Raw genomic sequence first — 19526 nt, forward strand, 5'->3', positions numbered from 1 at the left:
AGGAGGGAAGGGAAGAGAGGAAGAGGGATATCTGAAAATAGGAATTCTTCACTGGGGCAGCTGCGGGAAAGGGACCTTGAGCTCCCAAAATCCCTAATTTTGTGCAAAGGAGCAGAGTAGATTTCACCAAAATAGGATGATTGAAGGGATGAGAGGAGAAAAGAAGGGAAAGACTTGGCAAAATGGGATGGAAGCTATCAGGGTTTCTTGGAAAAAGATGGCTTCCAGTGGCTATAAATAGGGCCTCTTCTACCCAACAAAGAACCATCCACAACCAGAGAGCAAGCTTCCTCTCTTACTTTCGAAACCAACAATTTTCGTGCTTAGTTCATCTCCTTCCTCAGTTTTCCTTCTTGCCATGCTGTTCTAACACTTGACAGAACCACTGTCAAGCTGCTGGAAAAAGCACTCAAGCCACCCTTTTCTTTCTTTCCTTCGTTCTCAACCAAACCTCTCTTCAAAATCCTTTCTCTCCTATCTTCATACCCATCTTTTCCCAAGAACACTTAATTTTCTCTTTAGTGCTAAACTCATGGCAACTTTGCTCCCATGCCATAAGCCTCTCATGCCAAGCTAAGATTCTACCTGTAAGCACTAAAAAACTATCTGTAAGCAGCCATTATTTTTGTTGGTGAAGATAACTAAGGTGTTTCTTAAGGCTTTACTATCCTTTCGAAACATTTTGGGGTCTGATCTTTCAACTCAGATACAGGGGATATTTTCTTCAGTTTGTTCCTTACGGCAGCCCAGCCCATTTGATAGCTGCCAGAAGAAAAAGGTCCCTACAGTTCCAAAATTCCTAAGGGTCCGTCCGGTAACGTTTTCGGATAATGTTTTCCGAGAATATATTCAAAAAATGAAAATCAGAAAACGAATTTGCAGTTTCAAGATTCGAGAATATGTCTGGTACACTAACTGGAAAACATTTTCCGAGAACGAAAACAGTAAAAACGTGTCTAATATGAACATATGAAAATGAAAAAAACACTGAATATGCGTTCGGCATCAGTATTGTAAAAATTATTTTCAACATCATAAATCAAATATTTTCTGTAGCACATATCTTATCAGACTTATTAATAGGTCAAAAAATTCTTTAAAATTGTGCAATTGTCTAATTAATTATCATTATCTAATACATGCTATCTAACCCAAAATGGTCTCATGTCCTCCAAGATATCACCCTACATCATAGATCAAATCTCTCATACTCTCTCAAATATCTGAAAAATATGCAATTTAAAATTTAAAATTATGGTCATGCTAGGGAGACCATCTTTAGAGACCACCTTGCGTATCATCTCTCTACGCATCTCTCTCTAATAGAGGTAGAACCCACCAATACAATAGGTTCCACCTCTATTAGAGAGATAATACACAAGTTTGACTCTAAAGATGGTCTCCCTAAATTTTGGCTCTTGCTAGTTTGTTTTTGCGTTGTGTTTCTATTTTGTGCATTTTGGCTTGTACCCGTTTAAAAGATTACCCACAGGCAAACTTAAAGATCTTGTTTTAGAATTACTCAATATCAGGGCTGAACTGATGAATGGTTAACAATCCTGCTGAGTTTTAATTACAAAAGCTACCGGATTAAATCATCAAACTCGGAGGGGTAAAATATTATTGAGAACAGTAAGTAGGCCTCGGCCATTACATAAACGTCCATATATCATAAAAATTATACACTTCGACATAGATAAATTAATCTTGTTGCTCATTTGAATCAAACACACGGTTTTTGCATGTAGGATTGCAAGGGTAAGCACAATCTATCTTCTGGAACGGAGTACGGTCGTGGTACCAGTCTCCAACTGCCTTCCCAATTGGCTGCAGAATACATTTAGGTTGTAGATAAAATTTAAAACCAACTCAGTAATTTTCGTTCAAACAGAGTCAAATGAAACCAAGAACTACAAAAATTGACAACAGAGAGCTATTCTCAATTTTTTGTTAATTGAAGACTACATGACTCTTACCGTCTTACTCAACACCGGAGAGTCGGCTGCCAACCATGTCTCCTGTGTTCCAATCTGGCAGTGGGCATAGCAAGAGTCTATGAACAGTCCATGAGATATGGAGTTGCTGGCAGGACTAAGTGCGCCTAAGAACTGCAACCGATATTCTGAAACAAATTCCATATTAAAAACCCAAGTAAATTTTCCAGCGGCCGGTTTATGCCAATGATGCAATACATAAGATGCTTTCTTGGACAAGAAGCTTTCCTTGGTAGGTACAAGGAAGCTTCACTGGAAAAAGTAGGACTCAATAACATAGCAATCAATTTCAACTCATATGTCTTGCTAATAAGTTGACATAACCGTTTGTGGTTCCATGCTTTCATCAAATTGCTTATTATCATCTAAAGACTAAAGGGAACAGGCAGCAGTGCATGAGACCCTAAGAAACTCCAACCATCAAATTTTACTATGACAGAAAAGATTTAACCAAATTCAAATCTTGGTTTAAATTTTCACAAGGGCTATAAAGGATTCTATCAGCTTCAATCTGTGAAGGATTGCTTGCTGGTATGGAGGAGGGTTTTGATATTCACCTTGCATGGTTTGAAGTTGACTGGGTGAGCAGTTCTTTATATCAAGCTTGCACTTTTTCCAGGCGCCTTTAGGATCAGCAATACCCGGTGCCAAAATGTTCTTTATCTGAATGGATACAACAAGGAATCAGAGAAGGTGCCAAAATGTTCTTTATCTGAATGGATACAACAAGGAATCAGAGAAAGTGCACGCTAACGTATTCTCCTAATGTGCACAAGTGGGGGAAAAGAAAAGATGAGAACGAGTACACAACATTTGTATTGGAAATATATACATTTCTAGTAATCGTTGCTTTTGGAGTCTCATAGCAAAGTTCAGGTGACCTACTACAAGTCTACAACTATTTTTATTTTCATACAATTCTAGAATAATAAGATAGAATATGTGACAACTGAAATAATCATAGCCCCATTTTCCATGAAATTGGTTCTTGAATTAATATTGTTCTTTGTCTCACCAACAAAGAAAGCATAATAAATTCTATTCTTACAACCAAAGTTCCTGTAGTGAGCCAAAACAACAACAAATTGTTATCGAGCCTACAAAGGAAAGCAAAGCAAAGAGACTCGATATGAATGATGAAAGGCTAAGTTGTGTTAGGGAGAATCTGAGTTTATTCTAGGAAATTAGATAAAATAAAATATATTACGAATATATATAATTTGGACGAAAAGAAAAAACTTATTATGAACCAAACTATTACTCAGTTTTATATTTAGGGTAACAGATAGACGATATATATCATATATGTCATTAACAAGTTGTTGGAATTTAAAATTTTGATCATAAAGATGATATGAAGTATTTCAACCTGCATACAATTAAAAAGTTGTTGGCATCACATTTTTTTGATAGGCACACCAAAAAAAAAAGGGAAATGGCAGCACATGTTCTATATCATTTTTAGAACAGAAAAAAAAGAACTAGAAAGAAAAGTACTACAAGATACAATAAATTGGAAAGTAGTGTTCTATAAATCAAGGATTAGAAGAATGAGCTAACCTGCCACGAATCATAAGCTGCATTTACCAAAAATATTGGGGTCCGGGTCACTGGTACCACATTTTGTGGGAAGAAGCACTGAACAAAAACAATTAAAAAGGAAATATCAGAAGTAATTAGGAAAGAGTGGAGCAAATCATACAAAACTATAAAAATTTACCAAGCCTGGACTCAATTTTGAAGTGCAGGATGCGGGTAAGTTCTTCGCCGAACCCTGCACAAACAATAGATAATCAGAATCTGAAGCTACTACTTATCACCTGCACAGAATGGAGGCCTAACAAATGGAAGAACCCTCTTCTCCTGAAAGAAGTAAGAGGCCACTTTATTATCTTAAAGAACAGAGATGCAATACATGTAGCGCAACCACTTCACTGTAAAAGGCTTGAATGTGTTGAGATCCAGAAACAGTCTTCCTGTGAATCATTACAAGGTGTTAAGAATTCTGAAATAGATTAGAGATAATATTGGGTCAAGTCTTCAAGACAGATAATATAAAATACATCTTACGCATTAATGAAGTAACCAGCATCTGCCAGACATTTTACTTTAGTACCCACAGGTAGGAGAGAACGAAAGTTATCGCAATTAAGAATTGAGGTCAATCCACCGGCCGAACAACCAGAGAGAAGAGCCTGTAATCATAAGTAGTACTAACAAACAATCAGAAATGTGGACAAGATGACAAAAGTACAGTTCCTGGAATGGGACATACACTTTGGGCACTTTTCATTCCTTTTGCTAACAGATCATCAATGATGGCACGAAAAACTCTTGCTCCTCTGAAGTGAAGATTTGTTGCCTGATCAAATTAGTAGAATAAACACTAGGTTCAGAATTTCTTATGATAGTAAAACATGGGTCGCTGATTGAAATTTATTAACTTACTGGGTTTACTGCTTCAACATCACCAGTGAATGACGCCCCATCACAGTACCTAACTTTGATTCTATTCCAGTTATAGAAGTCTAGCATAAAAATAAAAAAGGGTCCAGTTTTTACAGTTGGCCACAAAAAAACAAAAGAAGAAGAAGAAATTCAAACTAAAAAACAATAGGTATGTTCATCAACTATTGAGTCATTCTTAGGAGTTGTTTCAAGTTTCAAAAAAGCAAAGATTGAGATATGAAGGCAAACCAAACCTGGATTAAACTTTTGCTTGTTGCTAAGCACCCCAGAAAAAGACATCGACTTTTCCATTTTGTTTGATGAACCATAGTGAGTATTCTTACGATCAAGGCAAGTCTCAACACTGTTACACCATCCTCCTCCCTAAGAACCAAATATCAATTAAAGAAATCTCAAACTTCAATGCAAAAGTCTTTTACAACTAGTTTACTAAGCTAATGCTTGGTACCCTAGTGGCATGACCAACACCCTAGTTCAAGATCCCAGGTCCAGACCTGGACAACAGTATAGTGAGGAGAGGCATATGGGAGGGAAAGGGCTACCCCATATTTTGTAGCCTATTCTTTTCTATAGGCCCCCCAAAAAAGGGGGAGTTACTAAAGGTTAAGTTCACAGCCTTCTAGAAAATATTTGACTAATATTATACCATTCAGAGGCCATAATGTATAAGCTCAGACGTAATATACAGATTTCTCTTCTCCAATAATCTATTCTAAGCTCCCTCTCATTGACTAGAAGGTGGAGCTGGGAGAACACAAAATGGTTTAAGATTAACATTCCCACCCTATCCTTTCTATCTTTTTTATTTTGGTGAAAGCTATCCTTTCTATCTTTTAAATCCATTTTAACATGGCAGGAAAATGACAAACCTCAACATGAACCAACCAATTGTTGATTCCTGCACCAAATCCCTTGTCAAAGTGGTACGCTGGTGCGCTCCCATCCAAACAAACTGTATAACATGTCAAATTTTAGAACACAGAGTGAAAAGTAAAAACAACAATAAAATACAGTTATTGGAACAATGAAAACTAAAAGGAAAGTGAAATGGAACAAGGAAACTTTTTAGAGAAGTACTCAATTCCCCAAATATTTCTCACCGGCTCCTTTGGCAACTGCATTCTCAACAAGAGTGATTCCCACAGGATGGCTTTCTGCTTTCAGCAATATCAGTAAACATACTAGAAGACTTAACCATTGGCCTAATCTTGCATGGGCCATTCTGCACACAAATTTTAGCAATAAATATAAAAATAAAATAAAAAGAGTATACAGAACATTCATTTCATAGCTTAATGGTAGACTTAGTTTTCCCCTACATAACAGTACCATAAGTTCCTAATAGAATGCAATACTCAAAACTAAAAAGTTTTCTCTTTACTCAATAATCTATATCTAACTTATAAAGTATAACTCCATAATTCATATAATTGTTTAAGGACCAAACAAGTATCATCATTTTTTTTTCTTTTAAAATTCAAGGCAATCTAGTTTACTTAGCAGTTTCCTGTCATAGCTAGCACCCCAATACATCCAGCCAAAAAGTAATCCACCAAACAAATTTTCTCTCACTTCACATTGCTTAATGCGAAAGGAAGAGCAACACAGGGATTTTTTTAACCTTTACTCTGTACTAATAAGAGCATAAAGTTAGCTAATCAACCAGAATCCAGTTCCATTTTGAACCAACACCATCCGTGCAGTCATTCGATGGAAAACCCAAATTTGAAAAATCAATATATACAAAGAAAGAGAAGAAAAGAAATCCATTTAGCAACTATATACACATACAGACACAAGGAAAAGAAAGCAGAGCAAAAGACTGGCACATTACTAGATCATCAATTCCAAATCTTAGATTGAAAATTCTATCAAACAAAGAAAAAAGATCTGAAATTGCAAACTATTGTTCTTCAGTTCAGAATCCTTTTTCTAGCCAAAGCGACTATTGATATCTGTTTAGCCATTAAGTCTAATCAGCTTGATGGGTTTTTTATGCCAAAACCCAAACTGCATTCAGCTCATATGAGACATTCCAATCCAATCTCAAGCACCAAGTTTCATTACACAATGAACAGAAACTGAACCAATGTTTGAAAATAAGCTCGACCCTGGAAACCAAATAAAGAAGAAGAAAAAAAAAGTAAAACAGAACAGCTTCTTTCGATTACCATGAAAACCAAAAGCATTATTACTCTGTACCTGGAATGAGAGAAGCTGAGAGACAAAAATCTGAAAGAGTGAAAGAATGCAAGAGAGAGAAACCCAGTTGTGAACTTGGGTTTCTTTCTTAATGGTATGAGTAACGGTAGAGAAAGCAATAGCAGGAAGGAAAATAAATGGAAAGTGGGATGAGTGAGGTGAGCGTGAGGGAAGCTATTTGATACACACACAGTTTGGAAAGTGAGTTATCGCGGACGAAGAGCTTAGCTTTACAGAGAGCTTTGAGAGTTATATTTATTGTAGCGATTCGGAGAAGATAAAGCTAAAAGGCGATATTATTGGTAACAGCTGCAAAGCAAAGAACCAATGACTAGGACAAATCTTGTCGGTGAACGCGTGTTATTAAGACGAGTGTCTCTGCGTTATACAAGATAGCATATGCCTAGAAACTTCATGCACGCAAGATAATGTAGCAAATTTTTTTTTTTTTTTTAATTCAAAAGATTACAACGACTGATCTTAACACCATACCCTATATATCAAATTTTGAATAAGATATACGGAAAATGACTGAGCTCGTTGGCTAGTGGTTGGTTAGTGGTATTTATTACCTGAAGAAGATTCAACTTCGACTCACAATGAAAATGATATATTTATGATGAGTCAGATACTTATTCCAACTCTTCGATTGAAATAAATATCAAATTTTTAATTCTAATAGTGTTTTTTATGTGTTGGTCTATTTTGGCTTAATATCACAAAACGTCCCTAAGGTTTACGAAACTATCAAATTGCATCCTTAATTTTATTTTATTTTTTGTCATTCGTGGTCCTCAAGATTAGTATGTGTGATCACAAATGGTCCCTACTGTTAGGTTCCATAAAAAAACTCTGTTAGCTTGCTGACGTAGTATATATATATATATATATATATCACAAAACATCCATGAGATTCACTGACATATCACAAATGGTCCTTGTGAAATTTTATAATTTAAAATTCATAAAAAAAATTTAGTTTTCTTTTTAAAATTATTTATATATATATATATATATATATATATTGTATTTTAAATACACATGACAGTATATTTTTGAAGATGTGGGCTCCACATATATTCCACATCAACAAACTAATGAAGTTTTTTTTTAAATAATTTAAATTTTATAAAATTTAAAAATGAAAAAACCATTTATAGAAGGATTTTAACCTTGAGGACCATTTATGAACCCTAAACCCTTGGTTTTTTTCATTTTTAAGTTTTATGAACTTTAAATTATTATATAAAAACTTCATTAGTTTGTTGATGTGGCATATATGTGGAGCCCACATCTCCAATAATATAGTGCCATGTGTATTTAAAATACAATATATATTTTAAAATAATTTAAAATTCATAAAATTTTAAAAAGAAAACTAAAATTTTATGAATTTTAAATTAAAAAATTAAAAAATTTCGCAAGGACCATTTGTGATAGGTTCGTAAACCTCAGGGATGTTTTGTGATATATATATATGTCACGTCAGCAAACTAACGGAGTTTTTGACGGAACCTAACGGCAAGAATCATTTGTGATTACATTACATATACTGACCTTGAGAACCACACACGAATGATACAAAAAAAACATTAAGGATGCAATCTGATAGTTTCGTAAACCATAAGGATGTTTTGTGATACTAAGCCGTCCATTTTTAACCATATTTTGCTTTACCAAAATTTGGGAAATTTTTTTTGTGCCTCGACTAACATTCAAAATCTAAACGCATTTTCTTCTTCTTTTGTTTTCCCTTTCTCTTTTGTGGTAAGATTGGAAATAGTACATACCAAAATCTCAAATTTTTGGATTTAGGCTTCACATTCAAGACTAAAAGTCGAGCTGACGGTATTCTAAAGATAAATCATTTTTTACAATTACCTACCACAAATTTAGAAGTTTTAGTGACTACACATTATTATTATTTTTTTGTTCAAGAGTGACTACACATTATGCTCACTTGATAATAAAGCGATCCTCAAACTTACAACTGATTGGTCTAAGGATAACCATTCCCGGACAAGCATGTTGGGAAGGAGAGGAACATCCAATGTGGGTTGCCATGCAAAGTTGAGAATTTAAAAAGTTGGGTTGTTTGGCTTTTGTTTTGTCATGTCCTTGTTAATAATGTCATTCTCCAAGTGAAGGATTGATTTTTCAGTATAAAAATAGGGGAGATTCACTATTATACCCAATATAGGGTTCAAATTATAAAATAAAGAAGGCTTAATTATTGATATGCCCCATGTGCTTCACTAAAAATCTCACTTTGCCCCCTACACTTCAAACTGAGTCAATATGCCCCATGTTGCTTATTTTTGTGTCCCCCGTTACCCCCTTTCGTTAGTTTGGTCAGTAAAATTGTTAACTTGCTTACGTAGCATGGGTATTTTAGATATTTTAACTATTAAAAATTTTCAATTTTTAAATTAAATTTAAAAAAACTATTTATAAAATATTTTAATAATTAGAAAGTTCTTTTTAAAAAAAAAATATTAAAGCCCCTAGCACCCGAATAGCCCCACCACCACAACAACCAAACCCTTCCCCACCGGCACCTGCTGCCCCCAACCTATGGCCACCACTCCATCATTGTTCAAATATGATATCCCCACCTAGGTGATGCACCCACCCCAAACCATTAATAATAATCAATCCCAACACACCTAGCCACTTTCAACCCCCAGCCATACTCACCCCGAGTTAACACCCCAAACCCACACCCAACCTCACAAATCCAATCTGCCTCAAGCTGTAGCCATCCCAACAAATTACCCGAACGCCAAAACCCCAAGGCGCAAGAACTTCTCTTATCTTCTCCAACTGGGTTTGATTTGATTTCATGCTTGTCATTTTCACATATTCTCTGTGCAGCCATGAGGGTTATGCGATTGGAGTTTATAAACAGTAAACTCATATTGAAGAACTTTATTTTGTTTTTTGTTTTTTTACCATGGCGGAGGAGAAATCAGGGTGGCAAGATGGGGAGGGAATGGTAAGCATGGGTTGGGGGTGGTTGTTGGCAATGGGGAAGGGTTGGGTTGTGGTGGTGGGGGCTATTCGGGTCCTGGGGGATTTATTTTTTTCCCTCTTTTCTAATTTATTTGATTATTAAAATGTTTTAAAATTGTTTTAAAATTTTGAGAATTTTTAATAGTTAAAATTACTAAAATACCCATGCCACATCAGCAAGTTAACGATTTTACTGACCAAACTAACGGAATGAGGTAACGGGGGACGCAAAAATAAAGCATAGGGGGCCTATTGACTCAGTTTGAAGTGTAGGGGGCAAAGTGAGATTTTAGGTGAAGCACAGGGGGCATATCAATAATTAAGCCAATAAAAAAAATAGATTATTATAAATAAACCCAATCCTAGACATATATTTATAAAAAAACCCACATACTATTTAAACATAGAAACACACCCAAAATTAACCCCAAAATCAACAATTGTATATTTTTTGGGTGTGTTTATAAATGGGTTTTGAGTGTGTGTAATGATGGGTTTTGGGTGTGTTTATAAAGTGTTTTGGGTGTTGGGTTTTTTTATAATTTCAGCCCCCATTTTGGGTGTTTTAGTGAAACTCCCTAAAAAAAATCCTATAGAAAATGGACTTTAGAAACACACCCAAAGCTCATTTACAATATAACAAAGAGGCTTTTAACTTCTTATAAATTACAAAACTGCCATCGATTTCTTAAAACAAGCCCAACTCTAAAATCTCATAAAAAAAACACAAAACACTCAATAGGGCATCAAAGTAATTTAATAATCAAAATTAAATTAAATAGTGCCAGCTGTCGTTTTTTGGGATTTTTTTAGGTTTGTTTATAGAAATTAAGTGGTGTAGGGTTTATCTATAGAGTGCTGCTAAACGAACCTTAAAATTAACTGAGTACACCCTATAATCTAAGTACACCCTAATATTTTAATTAAAATGTAAAATTAACTAAGTACACCCTATTTAACTATCAAAAATACCTCTGATACACCCTAATACAATCTATCACACAACACCCTAATTCCAATCCTAAATCAAGTTTCTCTTTTTACATAAATTCGTTGCCTCTTTTCAGATTTTGGGTTTGCATCAAAATCTTTAATTTCATGAGCTACAATGGGAGTAGATTTGCTAACTCCTTCAATTCAAAGCTTCATCATCTTACTTCTCTTTTCAACGGTGTTTTAGTGCACATGCACACAACAAACAAACTGAGTTATAAGGAAATCAAAGTGTGCATAATTTTAATTTCCAATAAGACAATAAAATAAGATTTTATTTGTTTATTTTTATCTATGTTGCTATTTGCCTTTCTTGGAGATCTGTGCATTGAAGTTTCTCTTTCATAATTCTCCTATTTCTCAGCTGTGCATACTCTCCCATAACCCATTACAGGTTTGCCTTCACTTTAACTCATGGGACAAACCATTAGGTTCAATATTCATGGCTCTGTTATCCTTTTTCAAATAAATGATTTTCATCAAGATTGGTGGGCAAAGAAGCGGGGTCAAACTCAAAGGATTCTTTCGGAACACCATCTCATTCATCATCAGTCATCTTGAATGACGGAATTCAATGAGAAAATCTGTATAGCTCATTGGGTGGTACTTGAAACAAGATCCTTGTACTAAAACAGACTGACAAATCATTTTACTGGAACCAAGCAATACGAAAACTTCTCTAAGTTTGATTAGGGCTGAATATGGTGAGTATGGTGTACTTATTAAATTTGTATTTGTTTCACAATTCAATACATCCTTTTTCGTCATTTTATATTAGGGTAAATTATTAATTCAATAAATAGTTTGGTAGTGTGGTGTACTCAGTTAATTTTAGGGTTCATTTAGCAACACTCTATTTATATCATTAGTGCTATTAATGGGTATATAATTAAATATGTCTAAAAAAAAGACTCATATTTGAATCAAGATGGAAGAATGCGAGTACAATTTAGATTTTGATGATCGATTACATAAACAATGAGGGAAGACACCCAGCACACAGGTTTTTGTGCCATGGTGAGCTTTCATTATTTTCATATAACTTGATGAATTACCTTCTTTTTTCCTTCTTGTTCGAGATAATTTAAACTATAAACCTAGCTAATGAAAATGATATATTTTTGTCACGCAAATGAATGTTAATCTATTGTTCTAGCAGGTGCTGGTTTGGATCAAAAACACGGTTATGGCAAGTGGGATTGCAGGGGTAAGGGCAATCTATCTTTTGGAACGGAGTTCTGTCATAGAACCAGTTGCCAACTGCCTTTGCAATTGTCTGCAGAACAGGTTTTTTACACAGTTAAAATTAGATTTTATTTCAAGTCAAAAATAGAAAGAAAAAAGAACTGATAGAAACATGAAGAAGTGAAAAAAAAGCCAGGAAAAAAGTGGATGAAGAGTTTGGTTTTTACCGTCTTGTTGAGCACCGGAGAATCAGCCATTAACCAAGTCTCCTGCATTTCAGTTTGACAGTGAGCATAGCAAGAGTCTATGAACATTCCTTTTAATGGACAGCCGGTCATGCCACCAATTGCACTTAAAAACTGCACCCTGAAATCTGAAAAAAGGAGAAAATTTCCTTGGAGTTGTTGTTCATGTTTCTTTCTAAAGGGTCATGAAGGTTCTTATTTTTTAAGTTGAAATCTTCTAATTTCGAGATTTACCTTGCATGGCTTCAAGTTGAGTGGGTGAGCAATTCTTTATATCAAGCTTGCACTCGTGCCAAGTGCCATGAGGATCGGCAACTCCCGGTGCCAAAATGTTCTTGATCTGCATGGATGGATGGAGACACAGTGAAATGAAGATGAAGATGAAGAATAAGAGAAATCCCAGCTGAAATTTTGTATTCTTTTCTTCAAAACAAAATTGGTCTAGTTGTTAATTCATCCAAAACACTTAAATAAGGAAGATGGATCATGAAAAAACTATCCTGCTAAACAGAACATAAATTTGAGGAAACAATTTAACAGAGTTCATAACAGAGAAGAGAGTCAGGGAGTTAAGCTAACCTGCCATGAATCGTAGGCTGCGTTTACAAAGAATATCCGCGTCCGGATTTGGGATGCCATATATTGCGGGAAGAAGCACTAAAGTGTTGTTGAATATGATCAGAATTTACAAGTCACAAGGATATAGTCAAAAGTGAAAATCATAACAAGATAGCAATACTCACCAAACCTGGTCTCAATTTTGAAGTGCAGGATGGAGGCAAATTCCTGGCTGAACCCTACAAAAGATGATAATCACAAATGAGTATTGATGTTTGCACCAGATTAGAGAGGGAGAGAGAGAGAGAGAGAGGGAATACATGTGTTTCAACCACTTGACTAAAGAACTCTTCGATGTGTTGGGCTCCAGAAACATCCTTTCTGTTATTCAGTATAAGGTGTATGTATAAGTAAACTCTCATTGTAATTTGGAATATAGGACAAAGCTAGAAGGTAATAAATGTGAGCTTACACATTAATAAAGTAACCAGCATCTGAAACACATTTGACATTCGTTCCGACGGGCAAGAGAGCATGGAAGTTGTCACAATGAAGAATAGAAGCCAATCCACCGGCAGAACAACCAGAGAGAATAGCCTGTAGTCAAATGTCCTAACAAGTCATCAGAACTGAAGATAACAGAAGTGAAATTGGTGATTGTTAAGGGATCATACATTTTGAGCGTTCCCCATTCCTTTTGCTAATAGATCTTCAATGACCGCACGAAAGATCCTTGCTCCTCTGAAGTAAAGACCAGTATCCTGCTCAAATTGTTATTTTATTGAAAATCCCTCCATCAGAAAAAGAAAATGAAAGGTAGTGTATATATATACACAATTTCTAGTGTATGTAAAACTTGGACTGCTACTTGAATAAGTAACTTACTGGGTTTACTGCTGCAACATCACCAGTGAATGATGCCCCATCGCAGTACCTAACTTTGATTCTGTTCCAATTGTAAAAGTCTGGCATTGGAAACATAATTTTTGTTTTACTGTTAAAAAGAAAGGGAAGCTCAACAGACAAAAGAAAATTAAAGCTATGTTGATCAACTACTAAGCCTTTAATTGAATAAATTCTTTCTAGTAAGTTGTAAGCAAAAAATAGATATCAAACCTGGATTAAACATTTTCCTGTTGCTCAGAATCCCAGAAAAGGCAATTGCCTTCAGCATTTGCTTAGATGAACCTAAACGAGTGTTTTTACGGCCAAGGCAAGTTGTGACATTGTTACACCATCCTCCTCCCTAAGAACCAAACAAAAAGAAGAATTAATATGACAACAGAAATATATACTATCAAATATTTGGATTTTCATTAAAATTTATATTAGAACTTGTTAAATCTACCAGTAAATCCTTCTGGATCACCAGAACTGACTGAAAATTGCTATTACTATACCTTCTTTTCTTCTCTCTTTTATCTGGCGAAAGAAATTGTAATGGAAGCAGAGAGAAAAGGGCAAACCTCAATGTGAACCAACCAATTGTTAATTCCTGAGCCAAATCCCTTATCAAGGTGGTAAGCTGGGGGACTCCCATCCAAACAAACTGCAAAGTATGTCAAATTCTAAGAGCTAAATTGGATATAAAAAGAAATTATCTTATTTTCAAATTGAACACTTAAAAGAAAAGGACTGTAATCAGCATATTTGCATTAAGTTTCTCACCGGCTCCTTTGGCGACCGCACTCTGAACATAAGTTATTTCCACAGGAACTCCTGCTGCTTTCAGCAGTGTGACCGCACATGCTAGAAGAAATAACCATTGGCCTAATTTTGCTTCAGCCATCTGCCCCTGTCAAACATAGAAATTAATATACCAACAATTCTAAAGTAAAAAAAAAACAAAGAAGACAAGGGAAACAGAACATTTCATTTTGAAGTAATCTCTTGAAGATTGAATATTGCTTGTGGCTTGAAACTTTAAAATCTAAAAAATTTCTGTCAAGAATCTATGGATAATAGATCTATCATGTATGTAACATATATATACACACACATAAATAATTCAGCAGAACTTATTTATAAAGAGAAAGAGGAATCAACAAAAGCAAGGCAATCTAATTTGAAGGCTTATCATCAAAACCAAAAATTCCACCACATTCAACTAGAAGCCATCCTGCAACCCAGTCTAAATATCAGCCTTGGTATTGCTTAATGCTCAAGGATGAGCAACAAAGAGCTTTTCCAACTTTTGCTCCTTTGCACGGTCTCAAGGTTCCGCTAGCATAAAGTTGGTTAATCTTATAAAATCGGCTCCTTTTAGATTAAGATTACTTTTGTTTGTTCATTTCTACATACAACATACACACACAAAAGGTAAAGTTAAAAAGGAAACAAAAACAGAGCAGTGAAGCAGACCATTCAAAAGTAATCACACAATAACCAAATAGATTGGAACATAACAGCTATGTAAGACATTCAAACATTTCCAAATCTAGAAGGTAAAAGTGATTCCTCATCATCCCAGAATCTATGGCCTAAAATAAGTAATCATTGATACATTTTTCGAATAAGAACCAATTTGGTTCAATCATTTTCCTGAGACATTTCAATCCAGTCTGACCAAAAACAACCCCATCTTTCATATTGCATCAAACTACACAACTCACCCATCGTTCAATGAAAAATCCAAGTTCAACCGGAAAAAAAAAAACCCGTTAACCAATTTATATGAAAAGCACAATAATCAACAACATTATCTTGTAAATGTATAAGTTGACAAGAAACATTACCAACCACACTTAAATACAGTCAAAAAAGAAAAGGAGAAGAGAAAAGAAAAGCATGAACTGATGAAATACAATGAATGCAATAAATATATATATACACACAGAATGTAGATGGTTGTTAATCATACAAACAAGAAAAAGTGGATCTAAAATAATTAAAAAGCTGACCTTTACAACAGAAACAATAACCCATTATTATGAAGAACCCAAAAATACCACTATGTATCATGTATGTACCTGAACGAAAGAGAGGAAGAAGAATGTGGAAGAAACCCAGTTCAGTACATTGAGTTCTTATGCCGAAACAAAAGAAAACTTATGCGTTGATGGGTTTGAGGAGCAATGGCAGCTAGATATATAAGAGCAGAGAGCTCAAAGCATTAAATTGAAATAAAAATGGTGGAGAGGAAAAGACAGAAACTTTTATTTGTGTTTCGTTCTTTGTATGCAGAGAGTGAGAGCGTTTTACGAAAGATTAGCTCTTTCCAGTTTTTGAGCAGAGAACCCAAGAGCCGACACTTATATTCGCTCCCTTCCAAAGAAAGAGGGTTAATGATTGGATACGGGTTCCGGTTTGTGTCTGACCCGAATGGAATAACCCGACTCAGCTGCAAAGTAAAAGCCTACTGGTAAAAAACTACAAGGAATCTTATCAACTCACGCGTTGTTTTATAAGGATTTCCTCTTTAACAAAAAAACCAGAATGTCTTACTTGCAAATTGTAGTATTTTGTATAAAATGTTATGTTAGAATAGGTCTATTTTTCGTGACTTAAATCCGTTGACTGTACTCTAACCAAGCAAATTTCCTTAATTTACTTGATGAGTCAAATTTTGTATTTTTCTCTCCCCAAAATATTCCTATTAAATTTAAGTTACGTTTTAGTTATTTGCTTTTTGTGGTGGAATTCAATACCAATTTGTCTCTAAGTATTGATTAGATGTTTGAATTTCAAAGTGGCTTGTCAAAATGGCATAGATTTTTGGATTTGATGGGTCAATTGTTATCCAACGTAGACCAATTAGGTGGAGACCAATACCAATAGACCAAGGTAGTTGGTGAAGATTGTTATACATTTTAAAGACAAATTTACTCATTTGTAAAATGACTTCTAAGAATTTAGGGAAAAATCCTCAATTCATGTAACTCACCTATTCTACCTTTTGACAAAAAGAAAAGAAAAGGCATACGACTCCTCATATTAGACTAAAAAACTAAAAGATCCAGAAAATCAAAATATTAGACTAAAACATATATCCAGTCCGTCAAATACAACTTGATCCTCTTTATATCTCAACTACTAATGATTAGCAAAGAAAATTTGCTTGAATTAATAATTAAAGGGTACTTTAGGAATAATGATGGGTGAAAAGATAGAATTGTGTTTTTTGTAATTTGTAAAATTTACATTGTGGATGGGAAAATAACATGGGTGGAGAAATAGAACGTGGGGTAGAAATTGCGGCACTCTATATAAAATTAGGAAAACTTTTATCTTACATGGCATGCTATTCAAAGTTTGGATTTTCTTTAGAAGTTAAAAAAAATTGGTGGCATGTCTAGAAACGTGTTCTTGCCTTCTGAACTTTCAAAGCACAACAATTATGAAATTTGAGAATTTAATATAAATAAAACAAAAAATTTTACACATCGATGTGGAATTTAAAACGATTAATGATCACATTGTCAAATTTGCGATAAATTTCTCCAATACCAACGAGTATATCCCAAACATATGTCACACACCAAGTTTTGATAAGAGAAGGAAAAAAAATTACCCAATTTTGTAAAAAAGGAAAAAACTAATCCTACAAATCCCAAAATCTATGCAAAATTGAAACATCATTATCCAATTCAATTCAAAAACATAATATCAATGGCGTGTTAATTGGATTGGTCCAGGTTTTTGGTGTGCTCCCAAGTGGTCCTGGTTCAAGCTCTCATGATAATTGTGTGTGTGAGTAGGACCGTAAAATATAATTAAGATGATATTGGGGGGTCCCCATTCCAAACAGACAGACAAAGATAATGCAAACTAATTAAAGAGAAGTAGAAGTCAAACTGGACAATAATTCATTTCAGTCTTCTATCAGCACACCAATTATCTAATTATCTTTCCACGACTAACCCTAAATACCATTCTTATTTTATTAGTGACCAAAGAAAAATAACTCATTAAATTCTTTTCTTTATAAAACACTGCCAAAATTGGGTAGAAAATTTTTGATAAAAAAAAGCCACTATCATGATTGTTGTGTCCTATGTTTGTAATAAATTCATGTTGTGTCACTCTTTAAAAAAAAATTACTATGTTCCTTCAAGAAAGTATAATAAATGAGTCTCCAAAGGAGGACATTGACGTTGAGGGAAAAACTTACTAGTGGGGGAGAAGATGAGTTCCGGAAGGAGTTGCTCAAGATTCTTATATGACTTTGTACAAACTTTATAAATTTTCTCCGATAAAGTTTTGGTGCATGGGTTGATGAAGACTTGGACTGCATATTTGTAGCTAAAGTATGCTTGAGGAGGAGAGATATTGTCCAAGGGTCAAGTTTGTGTGGTATCTAACTTGCTATGGTGATGGGCACCTTATGGTGCATTGAGGAGATAGTGATGTCCGAGGATGCTCACTTCAAGGTGGAGGTTCACTAACATTTCACAAAGGTGCAACTTGTCGAAAATTGTGGCTCAAGTTAGTTCAGGGCTGTGGATCAGGTTATCCACAAGATGAGTTATTGATCAGTTCATCTCGATACTCATTTTCAATGTAAATTTAAGCAAACGGAATAAATAATAGTAATAATTGATTAAATTATTACAAGATTAGTCTTATAGACCGGAAATTATAATTGAGTATGCTTGACTATATTTTCATTTTTTTTTATAAATGAGTTAAAATTATTCATTTTCCAAAACTTAGCGGGAAAAAGTTAACCAGCCATTAAAGTCAATGTAACCAAAAAAAAAAATATTGATAAAAAGTTGACAACAAAAGCAGTTTTGTTGTCACTGTTCAAAGTGTTGGTTGGTGCATGGAGAATGAGAGGTTCATGGTTGGTTCTAATGGGGCCCACTTAGGGGTGGTGGATCTGTTGGAGTGGGACCCAGTCACGTGAATGGCGGTGATTAGTTGGTCCAGAATCAAATCGTTTGTGTGTTCACAAATGCACATGAGCAGCACATCAATTAATTTCTAATGTTCTAGTGCTACTTCCTAACATCCACTTTATGTAGTTTCAAAGCTGTCACCCAATGACGTGAATTTTTACTTTTTGTCTGGTGATGAAATTGTTTATTTAGAATTCGAATTAAGTATGCACACACTAACTAACTAGTTTTTGATTTAGTGATACTCGTTTCCATTTAGTTGGAGTAGGTCTCAAGTTTCACTCGCTCGAATAGAAAAAATAATATATATTTGTAATGAGTTCGATACTTACATAGTGATTATGTAGTTTTATTGTGGGTCCGTTGTAAAGTATTTTATAATTATCTTATTTTTATATAAAAAATTAATCAAACGAAAATAAAGAATTAAGTATGCCTAGAAAAATCCAGGATCCACATGCCACTACCATTGGTGGACACTTTTCCAAAAAGAACAGATAAAAAATTTAGACAAAAACCATTGGAGGACTTTTGTTGGATTTAGACAAAAATTTAGACAAAAAAAAGAATTAAGAGCAGATATTCAAGCCTACAATCTTGTCCAATCCAAGATGTTAGATGTAGGACTTCGCATCTTCCTTGCTGTATTTCTTTCATTAGCATTTTACTGTTTTTTTAATATAGGGAATTTCAATCCCTCTAGATGAAATTTTTTGGTGGTTATTTATCTAAGTCTCTGACTAATTTTACTCCATTTTCAATTACTTTTCTTTCTTGTTTTTGCCAAAGTTGAGAAGGAGAAGGGGCCTTTTGTACGCATACACTATTGAAAGGATGGGGTTTTTCGAACCTGAGATCATTGATATGCAAGTCAAAGCCCTTTTCCACTAGTTAACGTACCTTATTTAATCTTCACGAAGATTACACTATTGTTTTGGAAAGGGAGCAGTGGGTAATGTTAGTCGATTGCAAGCCCTTCCACAACTAGAGAAACTCCATTTTCACAACCATGTCATCTGCCTCCGTTG

The 19526-nt window shown here is 34.6% G+C and overlaps 2 protein-coding genes across 5 annotated transcripts; both read right to left on the minus strand.

Moving 5' to 3' along the window:
- Positions 1 to 1590: 1590 nt before the first annotated feature.
- On the minus strand, positions 1591 to 6934 carry LOC110755355 (pectin acetylesterase 8). The gene is made up of 13 exons (XM_021956529.2): positions 6666 to 6934; positions 5564 to 5685; positions 5333 to 5415; positions 4697 to 4826; positions 4443 to 4522; positions 4270 to 4356; positions 4065 to 4189; positions 3910 to 3970; positions 3715 to 3768; positions 3555 to 3632; positions 2552 to 2657; positions 1977 to 2122; positions 1591 to 1827 (listed from the first exon to the last, which is right to left on the minus strand). Exons 2-13 carry the CDS (start codon positions 5682 to 5684, stop codon positions 1702 to 1704), a joined length of 1197 nt encoding a protein of 398 aa, XP_021812221.1. The 5' UTR covers position 5685; positions 6666 to 6934; the 3' UTR covers positions 1591 to 1701.
- A 4632-nt stretch (positions 6935 to 11566) lies between these two features.
- Positions 11567 to 17793, minus strand: LOC110755356 (pectin acetylesterase 8). Of its 4 annotated transcripts, none has more exons than XM_088253095.1 (13): positions 17769 to 17793; positions 14327 to 14453; positions 14125 to 14207; positions 13775 to 13904; positions 13544 to 13623; positions 13333 to 13419; positions 13131 to 13255; positions 12979 to 13039; positions 12844 to 12897; positions 12680 to 12757; positions 12335 to 12440; positions 12083 to 12228; positions 11567 to 11946 (listed from the first exon to the last, which is right to left on the minus strand). In XM_088253095.1, the coding sequence occupies exons 2-13, from the start codon at positions 14445 to 14447 to the stop codon at positions 11815 to 11817; spliced, it is 1203 nt and encodes a 400-aa protein (XP_088109221.1). In that variant the 5' UTR covers positions 14448 to 14453; positions 17769 to 17793; the 3' UTR covers positions 11567 to 11814. The 4 variants fall into 4 exon arrangements, with proteins under 4 accessions (XP_088109221.1, XP_021812223.1, XP_021812222.1 ...); XM_021956531.2 differs by lacking the exon at positions 17769 to 17793 and adding an exon at positions 15628 to 15895 and having other exon boundaries at positions 14327 to 14447; XM_021956530.2 differs by lacking the exon at positions 17769 to 17793 and adding an exon at positions 15628 to 15895.
- Positions 17794 to 19526: the final 1733 nt, after the last annotated feature.

The sequence above is a fragment of the Prunus avium genome, chromosome 5 (genome assembly GCF_965620075.1).
Source record: "Prunus avium chromosome 5, drPruAviu1.hap1.1, whole genome shotgun sequence".
Taxonomy (NCBI): Eukaryota; Viridiplantae; Streptophyta; class Magnoliopsida; order Rosales; family Rosaceae; genus Prunus; species Prunus avium.

Coding starts and splice junctions, on each gene's coding strand:
- LOC110755355 (XM_021956529.2), bottom strand. CDS start 5,684: ATGGCCCATGCAAGATTAGGCCAATGGTTAAGTCTTCTAGTATGTTTA. Junction 4,523..4,696: donor CAAGCAAAAGTTTAATCCAG/GTTTGGTTTGCC, acceptor TTTTTATGCTAG/ACTTCTATAACTGGAATAGA. Junction 3,971..4,064: donor GCTGGTTACTTCATTAATGC/GTAAGATGTATT, acceptor AATGATTCACAG/GAAGACTGTTTCTGGATCTC.
- LOC110755356 (XM_088253095.1), bottom strand. CDS start 14,447: ATGGCTGAAGCAAAATTAGGCCAATGGTTATTTCTTCTAGCATGTGCG. Junction 13,420..13,543: donor ATGTTGCAGCAGTAAACCCA/GTAAGTTACTTA, acceptor CAATTTGAGCAG/GATACTGGTCTTTACTTCAG. Junction 13,256..13,332: donor GAATGGGGAACGCTCAAAAT/GTATGATCCCTT, acceptor ATTTGACTACAG/GCTATTCTCTCTGGTTGTTC.